Consider the following 23,863-nt stretch of genomic DNA (forward strand, 5'->3'; position numbering starts at 1 on the left):
TCGATTTTTTTGCCGTATTTCATTTCTTATACAATTGTAATGCATACCATTGAGAATTCTTTGTATAGATGATCATAAACCATGAAATAACCAAATTTCAAAACGAATTGTAAGTAAGTATTCCCTTTACCGTTCATTAAAGTGTATAAGTGTTTCTCTTATGTTGTGGGGATTTCGTTCATACAATCGGAAAAGTGTTTATTATAGGGTAAGGAACAAATTTTTGACTTCATAATCAGTCTAAGACACTTAATCAGGGTTATATAAGTGTTATTCAAACCGCAAAACGTTGTTTTCGGTTTAAAAACCCTACTTCATCAGAATTTCGTCGGAATTTTCCGAGGGAATTCCGAGGAAACCCTTATCTTCCTCGGAATTCCGTCGGAATATTCCGAGGAAATACCGAGGAACTAGTGTTTGGGGTTTCAAAACATCGATTTTTTTTGCCGTATTTCATTTCTTATACAATTGTAATGCATACCATTGAGGATTCTTTGTATAGATGATCATAAACCATGAAATAACAAAATTTCAAAACGAATTGTAAGTATTCCCTTTACCGTTCATTAAAGTGTATATGTGTTTCTCTTATGTTGTGGGGATTTCGTTCATACAATCGGAAAAGTGTTTATTATAGGGTAAGAAACAAATTTTTGACTTCATAATCAGTCTAAGACACTTAATAAGGGTTATATAAGTGTTATTCAAACCGCAAAACGTTGTTTTCGGTTTAAAAACCCTACTTCCTCGGAATTTTCCGAGGGAATTTCGAGGAAACCCTCACCTTCCTCGGAATTCCGTCGGAATATTCCGAGGAAATACCGAGGAACTAGTGTTTGGGGTTTCAAAACATCGATTTTTTTTGCCGTATTTCATTTCTTTTACAATTGTAATGCATACCATTGAGGATTCTTTGTATAGGTGATCATAAACCATGAAATAACAAAATTTCAAAACGAATTGTAAGTATTTCCTTTACTGTTCATTAAAGTGTATAAGTGTTTCTCTTATGTTGTGGGGATTTTGTTCATACAATTGGAAAAGTGTTTATTATAGGGTAAGGAACAAATGTTTGACTTCATAATCAGTCTAAGACACTTAATAAGGGTTATATAAGTGTTATTCAAACCGCAAAACGTTGTTTTCGGTTTAAAAACCCTACTTCCTCAGAATTTCCTCGGAATTTTCCGTGGGAATTCCGAGGAAACCCTTATCTTCCTCGGAATTCCGTCGGAATATTCCGAGGAACTAGTGTTTGGGGTTTCAAAACATCGATTTTTTTTGCCGTATTTCATTTCTTATACAATTGTAATGCATACAATTGAGGATTCTTTGTATAGATGATCATAAACCATGAAATAACAAAATTTCAAAACGAATTGTAAGTATTCCCTTTACCGTTCATTAAAGTGTATATGTGTTTCTCTTATGTTGTGGGGATTTCGTTCATACAATCGGAAAAGTGTTTATTATAGGGTAAGAAACAAATTTTTGACTTCATAATCAGTCTAAGACACTTAATAAGGGTTATATAAGTGTTATTCAAACCGCAAAACGTTGTTTTCGGTTTAAAAACCCTACTTCCTCGGAATTTTCCGAGGGAATTTCGAGGAAACCCTCACCTTCCTCGGAATTCCGTCGGAATATTCCGAGGAAATACCGAGGAACTAGTGTTTGGGGTTTCAAAACATCGATTTTTTTTGCCGTATTTCATTTCTTATACAATTGTAATGCATACCATTGAGGATTCTTTGTATAGGTGATCATAAACCATGAAATAACCAAATTTCAAAACGAATTGTAAGTATTCCCTTTACCGTTCATTAAAGTGTATAAGTGTTTCTCTTATGTTGTGGGGATTTCGTTCATACAATCGGAAAAGTGTTTATTATATTGTAAGGAACAAATTTTTGACTTCATAATCAGTCTAAGACACTTAATAAGGGTTATATAAGTGTTATTCAATCCGCAAAACGTTGTTTTCGGTTTAAAAACCCTACTTCCTCAGAATTTCCTCGGAATTTTCCGAGGGAATTCCAAGGAAACCCTTATCTTCCTCGGAATTCCGTTGGAATATTCCGAGGAAATACTGAGGAACTAGTGTTTGGGGTTTCAAAACATCGATTTTTTTTTGCCGCATTTCATTTCTTATACAATTGTAATGCATACCATTGAGGATTCTTTGTATAGATGATCATAAACCATGAAATAACCAAATTTCAAAACGAATTGTAAGTATTCCCTTTACCGTTCATTAAAGTGTATAAGTGTTTCTCTTATGTTGTGTGGATTTCATTCATACAATCAGAAAAGTGTTTATTATAGGGTAAGGAACAAATTTTTGACTTCATAATCAGTCTAAGACACTTAATAAGGATTATATAAGTGTTATTCAAACCGCAAAACGTTGTTTTCGGTTTAAAAACCCTACTTCCTCAGAATTTCCTCGGAATTTTCCGAGGAAATTCCGAGGAAACCCTTATCTTCCTCGGAATTCCGTCGGAATATTCCAAGGAAATACCGAGAAACTAGTGTTTGGGGTTTCAAAACATCGATTTTTTTTGCCGTATTTCATTTCTTATACAATTGTAATGCATACCATTGAGGATTTTTTGTATAGATGATCATAAACCATGAAATAACAAAATTTCAAAACGAATTGTAAGTATTCCCTTTACCGTTCATTAAAGTGTATAAGTGTTTCTCTTATGTTTTGGGGATTTCGTTCATACAATCGGAAAAGTGTTTATTATAGGGTAAGGAACAAATTTTTGACTTCATAATCAGTCTAAGACACTTAATAAGGGTTATATAAGTGTTATTCAAACCACAAAACGTTGTTTTCGGTTTAAAAACCCTACTTCCTCAGAATTTCCTTGGAATTTTTCGAGGGAATTCCGAGGAAACCCTTACCTTCCTCGGAATTCCGTCGGAATATTCCGAGGAAATACCGAGGAACTAGTGTTTGGGGTTTCAAAACATCGATTTTTTTGCCGTATTTAATTTCTTATACAATTGTAATGTATACCATTGAGAATTCTTTGTATAGATGATCATAAACCATGAAATAACCAAATTTCAAAACGAATTGTAAGTATTCCCTTTACCGTTCATTAAAGTGTATAAGTGTTTCTCTTATGTTGTGGGGATTTCGTTCATACAATCGGAAAAGTGTTTATTATAGGGTAAGGAACAAATTTTTGACTTCATAATCAGTCTAAGACACTTAATAAGGGTTATATAAGTGTTATTCAAACCGCAAAACGTTGTTTTCGGTTTAAAAACCCTACTTCCTCAGAATTTCCTCGGAATTTTCCGAGGGAATTCCGAGGAAACCCTTATCTTCCTCGGAATTCCGTCGGAATATTCCGAGGAAATATCGAGGAACTAGTGTTTGGGGTTTCAAAACATCGATTTTTTTTGCCGTATTTCATTTCTTATACAATTGTAATGCATACAATTGAGGATTCTTTGTATAGATGATCATAAACCATGAAATAACAAAATTTCAAAACGAATTGTAAGTATTCCCTTTACCGTTCATTAAAGTGTATATGTGTTTCTCTTATGTTGTGGGGATTTCGTTCATACAATCGGAAAAGTGTTTATTATAGGGTAAGAAACAAATTTTTGACTTCATAATCAGTCTAAAACACTTAATAAGGGTTATATAAGTGTTATTCAAACCGCAAAACGTTGTTTTCGGTTTAAAAACCCTACTTCCTCGGAATTTCCTCGGAATTTTCCGAGGGAATTTCGAGGAAACCCTCACCTTCCTCGGAATTCCGTCGGAATATTCCGAGGAAATACCGAGGAACTAGTGTTTGGGGTTTCAAAACATCGATTTTTTTTGCCGTATTTCATTTCTTATACAATTGTAATGCATACCATTGAGGATTCTTTGTATAGATGATCATAAACCATGAAATAACAAAATTTCAAAACGAATTGTAAGTATTCCCTTTACCGTTCATTAAAGTGTATAAGTGTTTCTCTTATGTTGTGGGGATTTCGTTCATACAATCGGAAAAGTGTTTATTATAGGGTAAAGAACAAATTTTTGACTTCATAATCAGTCTAAGACACTTAATAAGGGTTATATAAGTGTTATTCAAACCACATAACGTTGTTTTCGGTTTAAAATCCCTACTTCCTCAGAATTTCCTTGGAATTTTCCAAGGGAATTCCGAGGAACCCTTACCTTCCTCGGAATTCCGTCGGAATATTCCGAGGAAATACCGAGGAACTAGTGTTTGGGGTTTCAAAACATCGATTTTTTTGCCGTATTTCATTTCTTATACAATTGTAATGCATACCATTGAGAATTCTTTGTATAGATGATCATAAACCATGAAATAACCAAATTTCATAACGAATTGTAAGTATTCCCTTTACCGTTCATTAAAGTGTATAAGTGTTTCTCTTATGTTGTGGGGATTTCGTTCATACAATCGGAAAATTGTTTATTATAGGGTAAGGAACAAATTTTTGACTTCATAATCAGTCTAAGACACTTAATAAGGGTTATATAAGTGTTATTCAAACCGCAAAACGTTGTTTTCGGTTTAAAAACCCTACTTCCTCAGAATTTCGTCGGAATTTTCCGAGGGAATTCCGAGGAAACCCTTATCTTCCTCGGAATTCCGTCGGAATATTCCGAGGAAATACCGAGGAACTAGTGTTTGGGGTTTCAAAACATCGATTTTTTTTGCCGTATTTCATTTCTTATACAATTGTAATGCATACCATTGAGGATTCTTTGTATAGATGATCATAAACCATGAAATAACAAAATTTCAAAACGAATTGTAAGTATTCCCTTTACCGTTCATTAAAGTGTATATGTGTTTCTCTTATGTTGTGGGGATTTCGTTCATACAATCGGAAAAGTGTTTATTATAGGGTAAGAAACAAATTTTTGACTTCATAATCAATCTAAGACACTTAATAAGGGTTATATAAGTGTTATTCAAACCGCAAAACGTTGTTTTCGGTTTAAAAACCCTACTTCCTCGGAATTTCCTCGGAATTTTCCGAGGGAATTTCGAGGAAACCCTCACCTTCCTCGGAATTCCGTCGGAATATTCCGAGGAAATACCGAGGAACTAGTGTTTGGGGTTTCAAAACATCGATTTTTTTTGCCGTATTTCATTTCTTATACAATTGTAATGCATACCATTGAAGATTCTTTGTAAAGGTGATCATAAACCATGAAATAACCAAATTTCAAAACGAATTGTAAGTATTCCCTTTACCGTTCATTAAAGTGTATAAGTGTTTCTCTTATGTTGTGGGGATTTCGTTCATACAATCGGAAAAGTGTTTATTATATTGTAATGAACAAATTTTTGACTTCATAACCAGTCTAAGACACTTAATAAGGGTTATATAAGTATTATTCAAACCGCAAAACGTTGTTTTCGGTTTAAAAACCCTACTTCCTCAGAATTTCCTCGGAATTTTCCGAGGGAATTCCGAGGAAACCCTTATCTTCCTCGGAATTCCGTCAGAATATTCCGAGGAAATACCGAGGAACTAGTGTTTGGGGTTTCAAAACATCGATTTTTTTTGCCGTATTTCATTTCTTATACAATTGTAATGCATACCATTGGGGATTCTTTGTATAGATGATCATAAACCATGAAATAACCAAATTTCAAAACGAATTGTAAGTATTCCCTTTACCGTTCATTAAAGTGTATAAGTGTTTCTCTTATGTTGTGGGGATTTCGTTCATACAATCGGAAAAGTGTTTATTATAGGGTAAGGAACAAATTTTTGACTTCATAATCAGTCTAAGACACTTAATAAGGATTATATAAGTGTTATTCAAACCGCAAAACGTTGTTTTCGGTTTAAAAACCCTACTTCCTCAGAATTTCCTCGGAATTTTCCGAGAAAATTCCGAGGAAACCCTTATCTTCCTCGGAATTCCGTCGGAATATTCCGAGGAAATACCGAGGAACTAGTGTTTAGGGTTTCAAAACATCGATTTTTTTGCCGTATTTCATTTCTTATACAATTGTAATGCATACCATTGAGGATTCTTTGTATAGATGATCATAAACCATGAAATAACAAAATTTCAAAACGAATTGTAAGTATTCCCTTTACCGTTCATTAAAGTGTATAAGTGTTTCTCTTATGTTGTGGGGATTTCGTTCATACAATCGGAAAAGTGTTTATTATAGGGTAAGGAACAAATTTTTGACTTCATAATCAGTCTAAGACACTTAATAAGGGCTATATAAGTGTTATTCAAACCGCAAAACGTTGTTTTCGGTTTAAAAACCCTACTTCCTCGGAATTTCCTCGGCTAGTTCGTCGGAATTTCCTTGGAATTTTTAAAATCCCCCAACGGCTCTCTAACGGCTATAATATATCCTCAAAATTCATCGGTTTTTTCCGAGAAATACATTTTTCCTCGGTATTCCATAAGAATATTCTGACGGATTAATATTTCCTCGGAATTCCGTCGGTATATTCCGAGGAAATACCGAGGAACTAGTGTTTAGGGTTTCAAAACATCGATTTTTTTTGCCGTATTTCATTTCTTATACAATTGTAATGCATACCATTGAGGATTCTTTGTATAGATGATCATAAACCATGAAATAACCAAATTTCAAAACGAATTGTAAGTATCCCCTTTACCGTTCATTAAAGTGTATAAGTGTTTCTCTTATGTTGTGGGGATTTCGTTCATACAATCGGAAAAGTGTTTATTATAGGGTAAGGAACAAATTTTTGACTTCATAATCAGTCTAAGACACTTAATAAGGGTTATATAAGTGTTATTCAAACCGCAAAACGTTGTTTTCGGTTTAAAAACCCTACTTCCTCGGAATTTCCTCGGCTAGTTCGTCGGAATTTCCTCGGAATTTTTAAAATCTCCCAACGGCTCTCTAACGGCTATAATATATCCTCGGAATTCATCGGTTTTTTCCGAGGAATACATTTTTCCTCGGTATTCCATAAGAATATTCCGACGATTAATATTTCCTCGGAATTCTGTCGGTATATTCCGAGGAAATTTCGAGGAAACCAAATTTTGTGTTTCCTCGGAATATCCTCGGAATATTCCGAGGATTTCATTTTCCGTCCGAGGATTTCATTTTCCGTCGGAATGTCCGTCAGAATACCGCTGTTTTCTTGTAGTGAGAAAAACATTGACTTTAATTCATTCACACTACCTTCGCCACGTGTCACTCTCACATTAATTTTAAAAAACTTACGCTGATGTGCCGATTTAATATAGCTTCTCAAAATTTTGTTTCCTTTTTTCTCTTACAAGTTATGAGAAACACGAGACGTGCTTACGTGATCTTCTCATAAGAGATGTGAAAATTTAGAGAAGTCAATAAAAACATAACATTAGCTATAAAATAACTCTATGACTTCCCTTATTTTCATAAGAGATGATAGTGGCAACAGCAGGCTGTGGCATCATTCTAGCAGAGAGTTTGAACTTCAATTTTATGTACGTTACAATTACAGTACTGTGAGAATATCACGAGTTCTTCAATCCTTTTGCAGCCTTTTCTTCTTCCAACCCTTATCTCAAAAAGCGTTACATGCAGCTGATATAACAGAGGCCAGCCAATGAATGGTTGTGTCCTATGCACAGCTTCAAGGTTTCGAGGCCATGCATCCGTTCAAAATAAATTAGAGAATCGTAACACACAAATGTAAGAAAATAAAAAGTTTAGGTTCTAATGATGGTACTTACTAATTATTCAAACATACATCAGTTCAAAGTTGAGAAACTAAGACACGTTACACAGTTGAGATGATCCCACACATGCATCTTTATTACTAACTGAGACTTACAAATCAACACACACACACACACACATTCAAACAGATACATATTCTCTGAGAATCCTCTGTTTTGGGGGAAGAGGAACAAAGGCTTTTCCTCAGCCAAAGCAGCTGATAGGGTCTTTGCAGCTCTTTGCAGGGGACTGTGCATGGCCACTCTTTCCACCTTTGGAGAGGCAATGCTGATGGTATTCCTCAGCTTTATAGAATTTCTTGGCCGGTAATATCTCAGTCACAATCTTCTTCTCCAGTTTCTTCTGCTGAGTCTCTAGAGATTCTCGTGCTAGCTTCTCTTGCTCTGGTGTGTAGAAGTATATACCTGACCCGTATTGAGCTCCCACAAGTTTTCCCTAAGACAAGAACACAAAGTTGCATTATACATTACAAGCCAAAACATTCAGAATTGTAACAAAAAAACAAGAAAAAGTTTGGTACCTGACGATTCAAGGTGGTGGGATCATGCCTAGACCAGAACAAATATAGAAGCGTCTCAAAGGTGCACTCATTAGGATCATACTGAACCCTTACAACCTCTGCATGGTTCGTTGTGTTGGTGCAGACATCCTTGTAAGAATGATTGTGAGAGCTAATAACCCGTGAGAGATGAACCATTCTTACGCTCGAAATATTAATGCATCCTCGATAACTTAGAAAAATATTGGTTATAATTTTTTGGTTCGATGATACTACAACTTATTATCGTACGTGCATGATTGTATCACGCAAGATATCAAGTTTATGACAGGGCACAGTTTTAGTTTCTTTCAAACAATGTTCCGACGTGGAAGATTAACCGAAATCCCCTATTATTATGGTTAACACTTTTACACCAAATTCAATATCGGTTAATTTTATACCACAGAAATAAACGCTGGGGATCTTCTTTTGAAAACGATTTTAAAACCTTGAGTGATTGGCAAGGTTGATTAATGATAGGGGATTTGCATATATTTTCAAAACTATTGTTTATGGCAATATACATCGATTTGTGCTGAGCAAGGCAAAAATATTTAAAATTTAATTTTTTTTTTCCGTGTGATACGGCGTTAGTTGCATTAGGTTATTTAGACCTATATAAGACACATAGCATATAACCCATGTCTTTCTTACTCATAACCTAAAAGCAAAACCTAAACATTCTTCACTCATTCTTCTATAATGGCTGCGATAACTGCTGTGTCGGATTTGAAACCTTTCAAGTCCACGTGGAAGATTAGGGTTTTTGTTTTTTGGCTTTAATGTTTGCATTTCAGAATTTCTGAACCTACCCTTATGTCGTGCTTGATTTATTAATATAAAGTCTCTTTCTAATTATGTGTTTTTTTGTAACACCACATCCGTTAATTAACTTAACGACCAGAGAGTTTCATTACTTAATTTTATTAGAAGGAATTGGTAGTTCATCCCAACTTCCAGGTCTATTTCCTACCTAAGCACAATCAGTTCCCTTCGTAACTTGTATTACAAGGAATTATCTTCTAACATTAAACAATACAAATATTTAATGTAATTAACACTATCCATTTATAAACAACACTAGATTGGAAATAATTTTTGAGTTTTAGAATGTTAAATGTGCCCACTATGGTAACAGAATCGAACACAAGAATACGTGCATCAATATCATTCCCTTCGTGTATTTTTCGATATTTCAACCAGGAAAACTCTGTCATGAATCGAAAGAAACATAAGGATGGAAAGGAAAACATAGAAGATAATCGTTCACCGAAACGTTTAAAAAAGGGTATATGCATGAGACAGTTTGACTTTTACTCTATATCATGTTAAAGTGTGACTTCATTAATATATTCATTCGATGCTTATGTGTTCAAAAAAAAAAAAAAAATTCATTCGATGCTTTTGTACTTGGTAGACAATGAGAAGGACCTTTTAGGTGACTCCCTCCAAGTGGATATGAGTTTTAACCTAGGTCAGTTAAGATTATTTTCCAAGAGACATATGAAGTCTACAAAACTCACAAATTTGAAATTAATTTTTTTTATTAGACATAGCTATTAGGTAACTTTAGTTGAATATCTGTTTATGTTTAATTTGGAGGTTCAATCACGGGGCAAGGGAAATCAAACGTATCGGTGCAGTTGATTCATCACCCTCAACCACTGATGTCCAAACTCGTGTATTGAATAAGAATGAAGAAGTGTTTACAGCTTTGTATCTCAACAATGAATCACTCTCATCACGAGTTCATCATCATCGACAGTCTCATAGCGACTGGAAACAGAGGACTCATATCGTCTCTCTACAATCACATACAAAAGCATACCTTTCAAATGAACACTCTACTCCTTATTTAATATCATCTAACAGTATGAAATGAATAACTGCAAATACTCTATTTCAATCCAAAGGTTTCTTTTATTCTTCTTCTGTTCCCTCCTCTTCTGTTACTTCCTCACTCTCTTCCTTTGCTTCTTTACCCCTCCTCTTACGGTAATATGCCTTTCGGTACCTATCAATACTTCCCCCAACGAAATCCAGCTTGCCCTCAAGCTGGTAATAAGGAAAATGAGTGATGAAATCCTGATAATACAGCCATGAATTTTCCAATGAAGATTTCCCAACCCACTTAACCAATAACTCCAGTTAACCCTTTGCATCATAACGTTTCTCCAATACATCTTCTGGACTAATCGGTTCTTCAGCCTCCGTGATACTCCCCGGCGGTAACGCATCACATTGCTCCTGCGAACCCAAGGCTAACTTCAATTGGGAAATATGGAACACATGATGGATCTTTGCAGCTGGAGGTAATTGTAACTTATAACCTGTGTTTCCAATGCGCTCCAACACTTTGTATGGGCCATATAATTTCGCTGCAAGTTTCTGACAAACTCTATGAGCCACAGTCTTCTGACGATAGGGTTGTAGCTTAAGAAATACCATGTCACCAACCGCCAACTGAACATCTCTCCTTGACTTATCGGCTTGATTCTTCATTATCTCCTGAGCACGAGTAAGTGTTTGTTTTAAACTGATCAATACCTCATCCCTTTCCAATAACGCCCGCTCCAGCTCAAAGTTCTTTGTAGAACCCTGTTCAAAACGCAGAATAGGAGGAGGATCACGGCCATAGACCACTTTGAATGGAGTTGTCTGAATCGACTTGTGAAACGTCGTGTTATACCATAGCTCTGCCCATGCCATATAATTGTGCCAAGTCCGAGGGTGAGAAGACGAGAAACATCTCAAATATGTTTCCAAACAATGGTTGAGCACCTCAGATTGACCATCCGTCTGAGGGTGAAATGCCGTACTATACTGAAGCTTAGTCCCAGCCAAACGGAAAGCCTCTGTCCAAAAAGAACTCAGAAAGATCCTGTCTCTATCTGACGTGATGCTCTTCGGAAAACCATGTAAACGGACGATCTCAGACACGAACTTCTTGGCTACATCCAGTGCAGAGAACGGGTGTTTAAGGCTGATGAAATGAGCAAATTTGCTTAAACGATCGATCACCACCAATATGCTGTTATAACCATTAGACCCCGGAAGCCCCTCAATGAAGTCCATATTGATGTCTTCCCAAATCATCTCTGGAATCGGTAATGGTTGAAGCAAACCGGCTGGAGATAGAGTTGAATGTTTATGTGTTTGGCAAATACCACAAGCCGCCACATACTCCTGCACCTGCTTGTACATTCCAGTCCAATAAAACGAACACTGAACTCTCTTCAAAGTTTTCAAAACACCTGAATGACCACCAAATTTACTGTCATGAGCCTCTCGCAATATCACTGAAATGAATTTTGAAGTCTTAGGAATCACCAATCTTTTCTTTGACCACAATCTCCCTTCTATCACTGTATACTTCTTAGAGTGCAATTCTCCTTTCTGAATCTGCATGACCATTGTGCTTAACTTCGTATCGTCTTGTATTTCCTTATACAAATCTTCCCATTGTAAAGCTGTTGGGACTGTCAATGATAGTAACAGTGAAGAGACAGACATACTCCGAGACAAGCCATCTGCTGCCTTGTTTTCCGGTCCCGGTTTATAGAAGATGTCAAAGTCAAATCCCAATAGCTTTGTTAACCACTTTTGATACTCCAAATTTACCTCTTTTTGCTCCAACAAAAACTTCAAGCTCCGCTGATCCGTGTGAACATGAAACTTTCTACCAAGTAGATAGTGTTTCCACTTTCTCACTGCCATCACGATAGCCATCAGTTCTCTTTCATAAGCTGGTTTCAGTTGCTCCCGTGCTGTCAGAGCATGGCTAAAGAAAGCGATGGGCCTCTTGTTCTGCATAAGCACAGCGCCTAACCCGAATCCTGAGGCGTCTGATTCGATCACAAAAACTTGACTGAAGTCTGGTAACGCAAGTACTGGTGCTGTTACCATTGCATGTTTCAACTTTTCAAAAGCTTGCTGAGCTTTAGTAGGCCAAGAGAACTGATCCTTCTTCAGAAGTGTGGTCAAAGGACGAGCAATACTTCCATAATCTCTTATAAACTTCCGATAATATCCAGTTAACCCAAGGAATCCTCTCAACTGCTTAACCACCTTGGGTATAGGCCATATATTCATAGCATTAGTCTTTGCAGAATCAGTAGCTACGCCATTAGCTGATATTATATGGCCTAAGTATTCCACACTCGGTACTGCAAACGTGCATTTCTTTTGATTAGCATATAAATTCTGCTCCCTCAGCACTTCTAACACTTGTCTTAGATGATTCTCGTGATCTGACTGATTCTTGCTGTAGATCAATATATCATCAAAGAACACAAGGACAAAACGGCGGAGGAATGGTTTAAACACCTTGTTCATGAGTGCCTGAAAAGTGGCTGGAGCGTTGGTCAAACAAAATGGCATGACCAGGAACTCGTAATGTCCTTCCACTGTCCGGAACGCTGTCTTATGAATGTCTGCTTCCACCATCCGTATTTGGTGATAGCCTGAGCGTAGATCAAGCTTTGTATAGACCGTAGCCCCATGTAACTCGTCGAGTAACTGGTCTATGACAGGAATAGGGTACTTGTCTAACACGGTTACTCTGTTCAAAGCCCTGTAGTCCACGCAAAAACGTAGAGAACCGTCCTTCTTCTTCACTAGTAGTACAGGGCTGGAGAAAGGACTGGTGCTTGGTCGTATGATGCCCGTAGATAACATATCATTCACCATTTGTTCCATAGCCACCTTGCTGGCATGAGGATACCGATAAGGTCGAACAGATACTGAAGATACTCCTGGTTGTAAGTTGATTGCGTGTTCTTGTCCACGAAATGGTGGTAAGGCAGTTGGTACTGCGAACACATCAACAAACTCCTGGAGTATTTGGGAGAATTGCAAACGAACTTCTGGAAATGGAGATGTTGCTATAGAAGAAGCATGAAGCACTTCCCTTCCTATCTTGCAGCTTGTATAGACCGGTTTCAATGACTTGAAAGAGAACTTCGTGCCGTGTAGCTCTTTCTCGCCTAACAAGGTCACTTTGTTTCCTTCATAGACAAACGAAAGGACCTGCTCCTTCCAGTCCACTTCGCAAATGCCTAAGGTTTCAAGCCATTGAATACCAAGTATCACATCTACATTCCCCAGTTCAAGAGAGATGAAGTCACTTGTGAAGTTGGTTTGATTTAGTTGGAATGAAACTGATCTGCATACTCCCATTGCATTCACAGTCACTCCATTACCCAACAACACGTCCAAGCTACTGTCAGCATAAACTTTCATTCGTAACTTGTCCACAACCTCAGGTGAGATGAAGTTGTGTGATGCTCCGCTATCAAGCATGACAATCACCTCTCTGTTATTTATAAAACCTCTCATCTTCATAGTCTTCGGAGAGTCAATGCCCAAATAAGAATTCAGTGATAACGTGTGTAGTACTTTCGGATTCTGTTGTTCTTGTTGATCTTCCTCTTCGTTTGAATCAAGAACCTCAAGCTCTAATCCGTTGATCACTGTAATTACTCTTAGCATTCTATTTGGACATTCCATTCTGTGAGCTGGAGACCAAGGAGCTTTGCATTTGAAACAGATCTTCTCTTTTCTCATACGGTCGAGTTCTGCATCCGAATATTGTTGCCTTGGTCTCAATGTGTTTCGTTGTGGTGCTTAATTTTCTTTGTTAGCTCCAGCTTCTAGCTGTGGTTGATCGCCGCTTTGCTTTGGAGTGAAACTTGCAGTTTTAACATTATGTGATTGGCGCTGATATGCTTTTTGAATGTCACCTCCTGCCGCTGATCCAATCAACTTGCAGAAAGTAGTTTTCTGCATCTTCAACACTGCTAGTTTATGATTCGTTAAACCCACTGGTTCCTTCATTCTGATTACCTCCTTCATCTCTGGTTTCAATCCATTGAAGAAAACCTATATCAAATTTTTCTCATCAATTCCTGTTACTTGATTTCTCAGAGCCTCAAACTCGTTGACATAGTCTACAATGTCGCCTTCTTGTTGTAGACAGAACAATCTCGCTGCAGGATCATTATCAATTGGACCAGCAAATCTCTCTAACATCCTTTCTGTAAACTGAGTCCAACTCAGAAATGGATCACTGAGCATTTCTCCGTTGAACCAATTGAGAACGGGACCCTCTAAGCTCAATGATACCAACTGTAATTTATCCTCTTCGTCATAGTTACCAATTCTGAAGAACCTCTCCACCCTGGAAATCCAGTCAAATGGCAAAAGACCAGCAAACACAGGCATATCCACTTTTCTCAACATCTTATCTCGATTTGTTAACGCATTGTGGATTCCCCGATAACCTAAATGAGTTTGATCCAGATCTGAAATTGCGATCGGTACCTGATCATGATGATCCATTGAAGAAGACGCAATCCCTTTGCCAGGCCGTTGATTGATCACAGAACTAGCTTCGATTCGAGCTAGTGTGGCCGTTATCGAGGACATCTGACTCTCCAATGCTCCCAATCTGACCGCTGATTCCGATCCCATCGTCGCGATTTGATTCTCCAACGATCCAAGACGCTCCGAAGTAGCTTTGTCAGCTCGCGCAAGCTTATCGCAACCGATTCGCATATACTCGATTTCATCTTCCATTCGACGCCAAACCGTCTCTTTCTGCATCCAGAAGGTCGTCGTCGTCTCCGATTCAACTCCGATCCTCGTATCTTCCATCAATGCCGTTACACGTGAGCTCGATCAAGTTTCGCCGCACCAATGATAGACTGAAGTTATCTATTACTTGTAAATCCCAAACTCGTGTATTGAATAAGAATGAAGAAGTGTTTACAGCTTTGTATCTCAACAATGAATCACTCTCATCACGAGTTCATCATCATCGACAGTCTCATAGCGACTGGAAACAGAGGACTCATATCGTCTCTCTACAATCACATACAAAAGCATACCTTTCAAATGAACACTCTACTCCTTATTTAATATCATGTAACAGTATGAAATGAATAACTGTAAATACTCTCTTTCAATCCAAAGGTTTCTTTTATTCTTCTTCTGTTCCCTCCTCTTCTGTTACTTCCTCACTCTCTTCCTTTGCTTCTTTACCCCTCCTCTTACGGTAATATGCCTTTCGGTACCTATCACCAACGCTAATGTTTTTGGTTACCTAACTAATCTACACAAAAAAGTTGCATTTTGCGCGAGAAAAGGAAATCAAGCCAGCCAGGAAGTTGTGAACAAAACCCAACATCGTTCACAAAGCTGCTTCAGTCAATGAGATCACATCGTAGTATTTTTGTTGGATCTCCTAATTTTTTAGAATCAAATGAAGCTTTACCTGGAGCTGCTCTAAGTCCATCAATGGTTAATATACCAGGTATTACCATGGGAGTCTTTGTTATTTTTTTAATTCACTGGGTTCTAATGAGTTATGATAAAAGCCTATCTTTGTATCTTTTTTAATAACAGGCACAAAAATGAGGAATGACTCGACCGGTGAGATATCTAACGGTCAAGTCTCTAATTAAGTATAGTAGGTTAATAGTTGCATATGTATTTTTTGGTTATAGCTCAAAACTAATTAGAATTTACGGTAATTTCTATATTTTTTTTTTGTATGTTGTCACAGAATTCCTATCACAGCATAATGAATTCAGACTTGGAGAGTTGATCAAGCTTGAAAACTTTTTCATTTGCTTAATATCCTATTTTCATTTTACTTAAAACAATTCGTTTTGCCGTTCAGAATTTTGCTAAAAAAACTATTTATTATTGGTTTTATAATTATGCATCTTGATAAAATCGAGCTTTTTAGTTATAACACTTCTTATATTTTAAGAACCAAATCGATGTCCACATTAAACTTATAAAAATTCCACCCTGTAACCAAACCGATGTCCACATTAGACAGCCCTAATGTCTTCTTATCTTATAAATAACGAAATTAATAATCTCATCCCGCGCCTTGCGCGGGTTATCACCTAGTGTTAAATTATATAGTCAGATAGCAATGTATGTGAACATGACTATTTTTATGTTTTATAAACATGTCAAATGGGATACCAAACCACCACCCCCCCCCCCCCCCCCCCCCCCCCAAAAAAAAAAGACTAGATACATTGTTTTGTCTTAATGCTACTTATAAATTATAACATATCTGATATGGAATCACTATTGTTGCTACAACAAAGAGACGTGATTTGAGGGGAATGAGAATCAGATTAAGTTCACTTTTAAACGCAAAAAACTATACGTTAAAAACAGGCATATATCATATTTCCTTTTGTGGCAGAGATTGATTCTTACCAAGCCTAAGAGAATCTATAACCACATATAACAAGGAACATCCATGAGTTTGATTGATTAAACAAGAGATTCGTCTAGAATTAGATCACATGTTTGAAAAACATTGTAAAGTGTTTTTTCTTCCGTTTGAAAAGAACATTATAAAGTTATTTCTTTATATAGATGGATTTGGGATTTTATATATATGAAGATATGCAGGCATATGTCCGGACATAATAATATGACTGAATATGTTTGCGCTCATCTAAAAATGGGGAGGCATGATTGACCTAAAGTCATTGAATTTTCAAGAGTTGGTTTCTTTTCGAATTTACCCAGTGGAAATTGATGTGCCTAGTGATAAAAAGGAATATAAATGGATTATTCTAGATATAATTAAAAAGGGAAAGAAAAAAATTGCTCTATTAAACATCATGATCATGAAGTAGAATACAAATAAGTGAATAACATGTTGCATGTAAAAAATGATTTCTTTTTCAAGAAACAATGCATTTGACTGCATAAACTGAATCTGGAAACCCTACAAAATTATATATATACCAAATATCTGCTATATTGATTCAAAAGTTAAATAATCATTTGTCTTCCTTAATAAATCATACTAGATTTTGACCCGCACATCCGTACGGGTATTTGTTTTAACTTTTAAAATATACAATATATTTATTTATTGTACAAAAATATTGTTATATTAGCGTTGAATTATTATTTGTATTGAAAGTTTTTTTTTCTTAATATATACTATTTTTATTAGTATTGAATATGGTTTTGAAATGAATATGTTTAGCGCATATAAAATTATTAGTACTTAATTATTTGAATTTTTATTTCTTTAATTTCAATTTTATCTTATTCATGTACATTAATATTTAAATTTGTAAATAGCTATATATATAACATAAATGGACTACTTATTTTTGGACGGAAAAAATGATATGTTTTAATGTTTATATTGATTTTATATCATATTATTTGGATTAATTTATATATATACAATTAATTATGGGTTAATTAATTAATTAGTATTTTTGAAAGATATATTGTCATTTAAAACAATAATTAATGATGACCATACGTAAAATTAATTGATTTTATACTCTTATGAAAGATTTTGTTAAGAGTTATTAATGCTAAAAGTTAGGATTAGTTAGTTTCTAGTGGCATCTACCCTCCAACGGGGATGAAAGAGTTTCGTCCGATTGCTCTTTGCAACGTATCCTACAAGATAATATCAAAGATATTAGTCAACAGGCTTAAGAAACATCTGGATTCTATCATATCAGAGAATCAAAACGCCTTCATACCAGGGAGGATGATATCAGATAACATTGTGGTTGCACATGAAATATTTCACAGTCTGAAAGCAAGGAAGCGTCAAGCTAGATCTTACATGGCGATTAAGACTGACATAACAAAAGCTTATGATCGCTTAGAGTGGGGTTTTCTCAAGAGAACAATGGAGCAAATGGGGTTTGATGAGAAATGGATTGGTTGGATAATGGCTTGCATAACTACTGTGCGGTATTCAGTATTGATTAATGGAGCTCCAGAAGGTTATATTGCTCCAGAGAGGGGACTACGACAGGGAGATCCCTTGTCACCATACCTTTTCATAATATGCACTGAAGTGCTTTCCCATATGATGAACAGAGCAAAGTTTGGCAGATCTTTGTTGGGAGTGAAGATCTCTAATCAAGCTCCATCAGTGAATCATTTACTCTTTGCTGATGACTCCTTATTCTTCTCATTATCAAATGTCAAGGCTGCAAGGAAGCTTAAGGATATTTTCAACAAATATGAAGCAGTCTCTGGACAGGCCATTAACCTCAGTAAGTCATCAATCACTTTCGTGAATAGAGTCTTACCAGGAGTTAAAACTAGGATGAGAAACATTCTTGGAATTCATAATGAGGGTGGCTTTGGTAAGTATCTGGGATTGCCGGAGCAATTTGGGTCAAAAAAGAGTGAGATGTTTGCTTATATAGTGGATAAAGTTAAGGCAGTAACTCAAACTTGGAAACATAAGCACTGATCTCAGGGCGGCAAAGAGGTTCTTTTAAAAGCAATCGCCATGGCTATGCCAATATTCTCAATGAATATTTTTTGGCTTCCAAAAGAAATCTGTGAAGATATAAATAGGATCCTAGCTCAGTTTTGGTGGGGAGCAGGTAATAGAAAGGGACTTCATTGGTATGGATGGAAGAGATTTAAGTGTACCAAAAAGAGAAGGTGGTCTGGGGTTTAGAGATTTGGAAATCTTTAATCAAGCTCTTCTGAGTAAACAAGTATGGATGATTATGCAGAAGCCAGACTGCTTAATGTCAAGGGTTCTTAGGGCCAGATGCTTCCCTGATGGTGATATTCTTAAAGCTACTCTGAAAAAGAAAGCTTCATATGGATGGAAGTCAATTTTACATGGAAGAGACTTAATCACTTAGGGGTTAAGATACATTATTGGTGATGGATCACAAGTTAATATGTGGGAAGATCCATGGATACCGGCCCATCCTCCTAGAGCTCCAAGACCTCGTCAACATATAACTCAAGGCACCTAAGTTAGTCAGTTCTTCATGTGAGATATGAATCAATGGGACATCGAGAAACTTCGACAAGAAGTTATAGCTGAAGACGTTGACAAGATTTTAGCCCTCGGCACAACAAAACTTATTGGGTTGGCATTACAATGATAATGGGATTAATTCGGGGAAGTCAGGGTATTGGCTTGGTACACACTTACCAGGCAATAATCAACCTATACCTACATACGGGAATGTAGAGCTTAAAGCAAAGATTTGGAAGACAAAAGCTCCAGCTAAACTGAAACATTTTCTCTGGGGATTATTGTCCCGTTCACTAGCTACATGGATCAATTTGAAAAGAAGACATGTGATAAGAGATGCAGTATGCCGACGATGTTGTAATGCGGAAGAGACAGAAGATCACCTATTCTTTGAATGTGAGTATGCAAAGCAGATTTGGAGAACCTCAGGAATTTCAAATTTAACGATTCTCAATCACTCGACCAGTTTAGAAGACAAGATTGGAGCCTGTCTACAGATTTGTACATCAACAAAGTTAAGGCATTTTCAGGATTTACCATTCTGGATCCTTTGGAGATTATTGAAAGGAAGAAATGTGTTAGTTTTTCAACAAAAACATACACATTGGATGAACATTATACGCTATGCTAGGAATGATGCAAAGGAGTGGAAGCAGATTGATGATGCAGAAACAAATGTGGTGGATCGGAGAAACAATACTACAACAGTTCAACCACAAGGACATTGGATAAGGCCTCTTCAGGGATGGGTAAAATGCAATACAGATGGAAGCTTTATTAATGAGGAAACACTAACAACTGCAGGTTGGGAAATGGAATTTATAGAGGTGCTGCACAAGCTATAGGCAAACGAGTACAAAGAGCACTGGAAAGCGAACTACAAGCTATCCTCATGGCGCTTCAGCATTGTTGGAGTCTAGGACATCGCAAGATAACTATGGAGACAGACTGCAGAATAGCAAAAGAAATTCTACAAGACAATAAGCTTCAATTTCCAGTTTACAATTGGACAAGAGACATTAGAGAATGGAGTAAAAAGTTTGAAGCAGTTGAGTTTCAATGGATCAACAGAAGATCAAATAAGGTTGTAGATAAGCTGGCAACTTCAAATCCAAATCGAGATTCTTTTTTATTTCATTACTATGTACCAAACAACATAACAGCTCATTTTCAAGAAGATTATGTACTGTCTCATTCAAATTAATAAAATAAGTTGATATAAAAAAAACTGTTAGTTTAAGAGTTAGTCAATTTTGTATTTTATTTTTAACTATATTTTGACCCGCACAACCACGTGGGTATTTGTTTTTCACTTTTCTATACATAAATTATTGTTTTAGAACATAAGTAGTATATATTTTTAACGTTATACGTAAATGTTTACATAACTATTTTATACAATAATTTTATAAGTTACATGTTATAATTAATCAACTGTTTAAAACCGTATATATTTGTCACTTCTTATTATATATTTATTTTATTGTATTTGCATTTAGTTATTTGCATTTAGTAATTAATTTAATATATTCATGAGAAAACATATTTGAAAATTATTTTGTATTTAATTTATGCTAAATTCTGACCCATATTTCAAAGCTGGATTTCTTTTTACCAATATTTTTATGCTTATTCATTTTAGATAATATATTATTGTATATACAAAAGTCTAAGTTACATTAATTTTTAGACATGTATTATATAAGTTGCTAATTTTAAGCCGTTCTATCATCATATTATATTTTTAAAATAAATAGTTTATATTTATGAAAATAAAATTTATAGATTTATCAATTGAATATACTTTTATCATATTTATTTAATTATAATAATTATATTTTAACATGATCATGACTATAACGTAGATAAAATAGGATATAATTTATTTATTTTTCATTTAATAATCGATAACTTAAAATACATTAAGTTATTGTTAAAATATTTTTACAGAGATTTATTAGAAGTTTTAAAATACAATATATAAATATATATTATATTTAAAATTAAAATATATTATGATTAAAGTAGTTACAAAGATTTTATATTATTAGATTTAAAGAAATACATGTTAATTTTTATACATGTATTATATAGTTTGCTAATGTCAACCCATCTTACCAACGTATTAGATTTTATTTTTGAACATAAATATTTTATACTTACGAAAATAAAATATATAAATTTATATATTTATAAATTTAATACAATTTTATTATATTTAGCTCAATATAATAATTTTTTTAATATGATTGATTATGATTATATAATAGATAAAATATTATAGAATTTTTTTATTTTTTATGTTATAAACGATAACTGAATATATTAATGTATAATAATATTTCAAACTAATTTTGAAATTAATGAAAATATTTAAATATAATTTCAAAAATTAAGATCTTGTAAAAATCTTTTAAAACAGATTTGTTAGAATTTTGAAATAAATATATTTATATTTAAAATGAAAAGATATCAAAATATATTATGATTAAAGTATTTTAAAGATTCTATGTATTATTAGCCTTAATAAAATACATTTAATAAGATTTTTAAGTGATGGTCCAAATTAAAAAATCACACATAAGAGAAGTCATGATTTTTATTTTAATATATTAATATAGATATCAACTAGTTCCTGATAATTATACCTAGTTCAATATTCTTGCAAGGATATTAGGATTTAAAAATAATAATTAGAGTAAGTGATGTTCTAAAATTACATTTGTGCATAAAAATTAAAACAGTGTTTATAACATTTGCAGACGCCATTACGAAGAAGTTAGGTTCAAAAGTGCCAATCATAAATTTCTTTGATTAGTATACTAACATCTACTCTTTTCTTCTTGTTTTTGTTACGGGTTCGTGTAGCTCATAAAATGTTAATCCTTTTCTGATCTTTTGTTTTTTTTGGAGCAAAAAAATGATAACTATGTTCTTTTAGACTAATTTCATATACTTTATGTCCCATTAGGTTAATTATTTTCAAAATAGCAATAGTGCCCTTAAAATTGTAATTTTTAAATATAATAAATAATGGGTTCGATCAAGCGGGATCGATCGATCCGAAATTACATGGTCGAACGGATCGATCGATCATGATCATTATGCAGAACAAAAAAAAACGCATAGCATATACTGAACGAGATGGTTCATTTCACTCGATCGGCAAAGGTCGATTTCATACAGATCGACCGATCTCGAATTATAGACCGATCGATCCCGTGTCCAGGTAAGTATTACAAATCGATTTCCTGGTTTTCTTCGGTTATATCCGGTTTGATTCCCACTTGATTTGAACCGACCAAACACGATTTCAACTCTTTAAACTCGATTTCTTTGGGATGAAACCCATAATTTCTCATCTCCTTCACGAACAAAGGGGGAGAAAATCAAAGTCTCAAGTTCATAAACCCTAACTCACTCAATTTCAAACTGATTTGGTAGAAATAATATGAAATTTTTGTGAACAATCAATGAAATATAGAAGACCGCGTAGGAAGAAGGTTACCACGTTTTTTTGTTTTTTTTGTTTTTTTTTAAAATCGATTTTTAAAAAATATGAAAGTGAATATTCCCAAATGTTTTATTTCCATATTTTTAGAAACTGATTTCTTATCCGTAGAATACAGCTAATCTGTAGAAATCGGTTTTTACAGGTTTTTAGAATTATAGTAATGTGTAAATTTTGATTTTTACATGTTTTAGATTTACAGTAAATATGTAGAAAGTCGGTTTCTATGTGTTTTAGATTTATATTAATGTGTAAATTTTGATTTCTAAAGATTTTAGATAGGTAGGTTAAGCGCGGAATGTGTATTCTAAATATTTTTAGAATACTCTTATTTACGTAGATCACATATTCTACACATTGTAGATTCAATAAAAAAAGTGGATTCGTTTTACTTCGTAGAATGCTATTTCTACTTTATTTTGAACAGAATCTGAAAATTATTATTTAAAAATTTTTAGAACTGAAAAAAATACCACTAAGTTCATATAGGTATTTTATCAATATTTATAATTTTTACAATTTTTTTGTTTGTTTGTAAAACTATTTATTAAATTTATTTTCAAAAATATTAAATGGTATTATACACAAAAATGAGACAAAATAGATATTACTCTAAAAGAACATAGTTATTATTTTTTTGCTCTAAAAAAACAATTTTCCAGTTTTTCTTTTATCATTAATTTTTTGATGTCGTTAATTTGTGGTTTAACAAAATTTTCGGAATAAACTGCATCTTTACGTCTTTTTAAACGGGTCTTTTATGCCCTACTAATACTATAGTTAAATTTAAAACTATCATAAGAAAATCATTTCGCTCTAGAAAAGAAGAAAAATAAGAGTTCCCATTTCTTCATATACTATTTGTTGAAATACTGTAAGACAAGTTTTACTTACAAAATGTTGTAAATGAAGTGTTGGGGAAATACTTTTGTTATTATTACTGTCGACCAGAAGGTTCATATATATACAAAGTATTAGACCGTCATAAGGTCATGTTTATCCTAACAAGATAAGGATAAAGATAAACATTATGTTACAGATATACATGGAATATATACTAGATAAACACATAGTCTCTGGTTGTCTTTATCATGTCCCGGATTGGGCCTGCAGTACGGGCTGGTCCATGGTCGATCATCATTTGGTTTATAACACTCCCCCTTGATCGACACATCCGGTACAGGTTCGTTGCATGCTTAATGTTGCCTCATTAAAACCTCTCCTGAAAAACCCCAAAACCAATGTGGCAAAATGGGAAACCAAGGACAGGAAAA

At 34.6% G+C, this 23,863-nt stretch overlaps 1 protein-coding gene across 1 annotated transcript; it reads right to left on the reverse strand.

Annotated features, from left to right (window-relative positions):
- Window positions 1-7,704: 7,704 nt before the first annotated feature.
- Window positions 7,705-8,664, reverse strand: LOC125592960 (peptide methionine sulfoxide reductase A2-like). The gene is made up of 2 exons (XM_048768690.1): window positions 8,257-8,664; window positions 7,705-8,171 (listed from the first exon to the last, which is right to left on the reverse strand). Exons 1-2 carry the CDS (start codon window positions 8,431-8,433, stop codon window positions 7,920-7,922), a joined length of 429 nt encoding a protein of 142 aa, XP_048624647.1. The 5' UTR covers window positions 8,434-8,664; the 3' UTR covers window positions 7,705-7,919.
- Window positions 8,665-23,863: the final 15,199 nt, after the last annotated feature.

The sequence above is a fragment of the Brassica napus genome, chromosome C9, assembly GCF_020379485.1.
Source record: "Brassica napus cultivar Da-Ae chromosome C9, Da-Ae, whole genome shotgun sequence".
In the NCBI taxonomy this organism is placed as follows: domain Eukaryota; kingdom Viridiplantae; phylum Streptophyta; class Magnoliopsida; order Brassicales; family Brassicaceae; genus Brassica; species Brassica napus.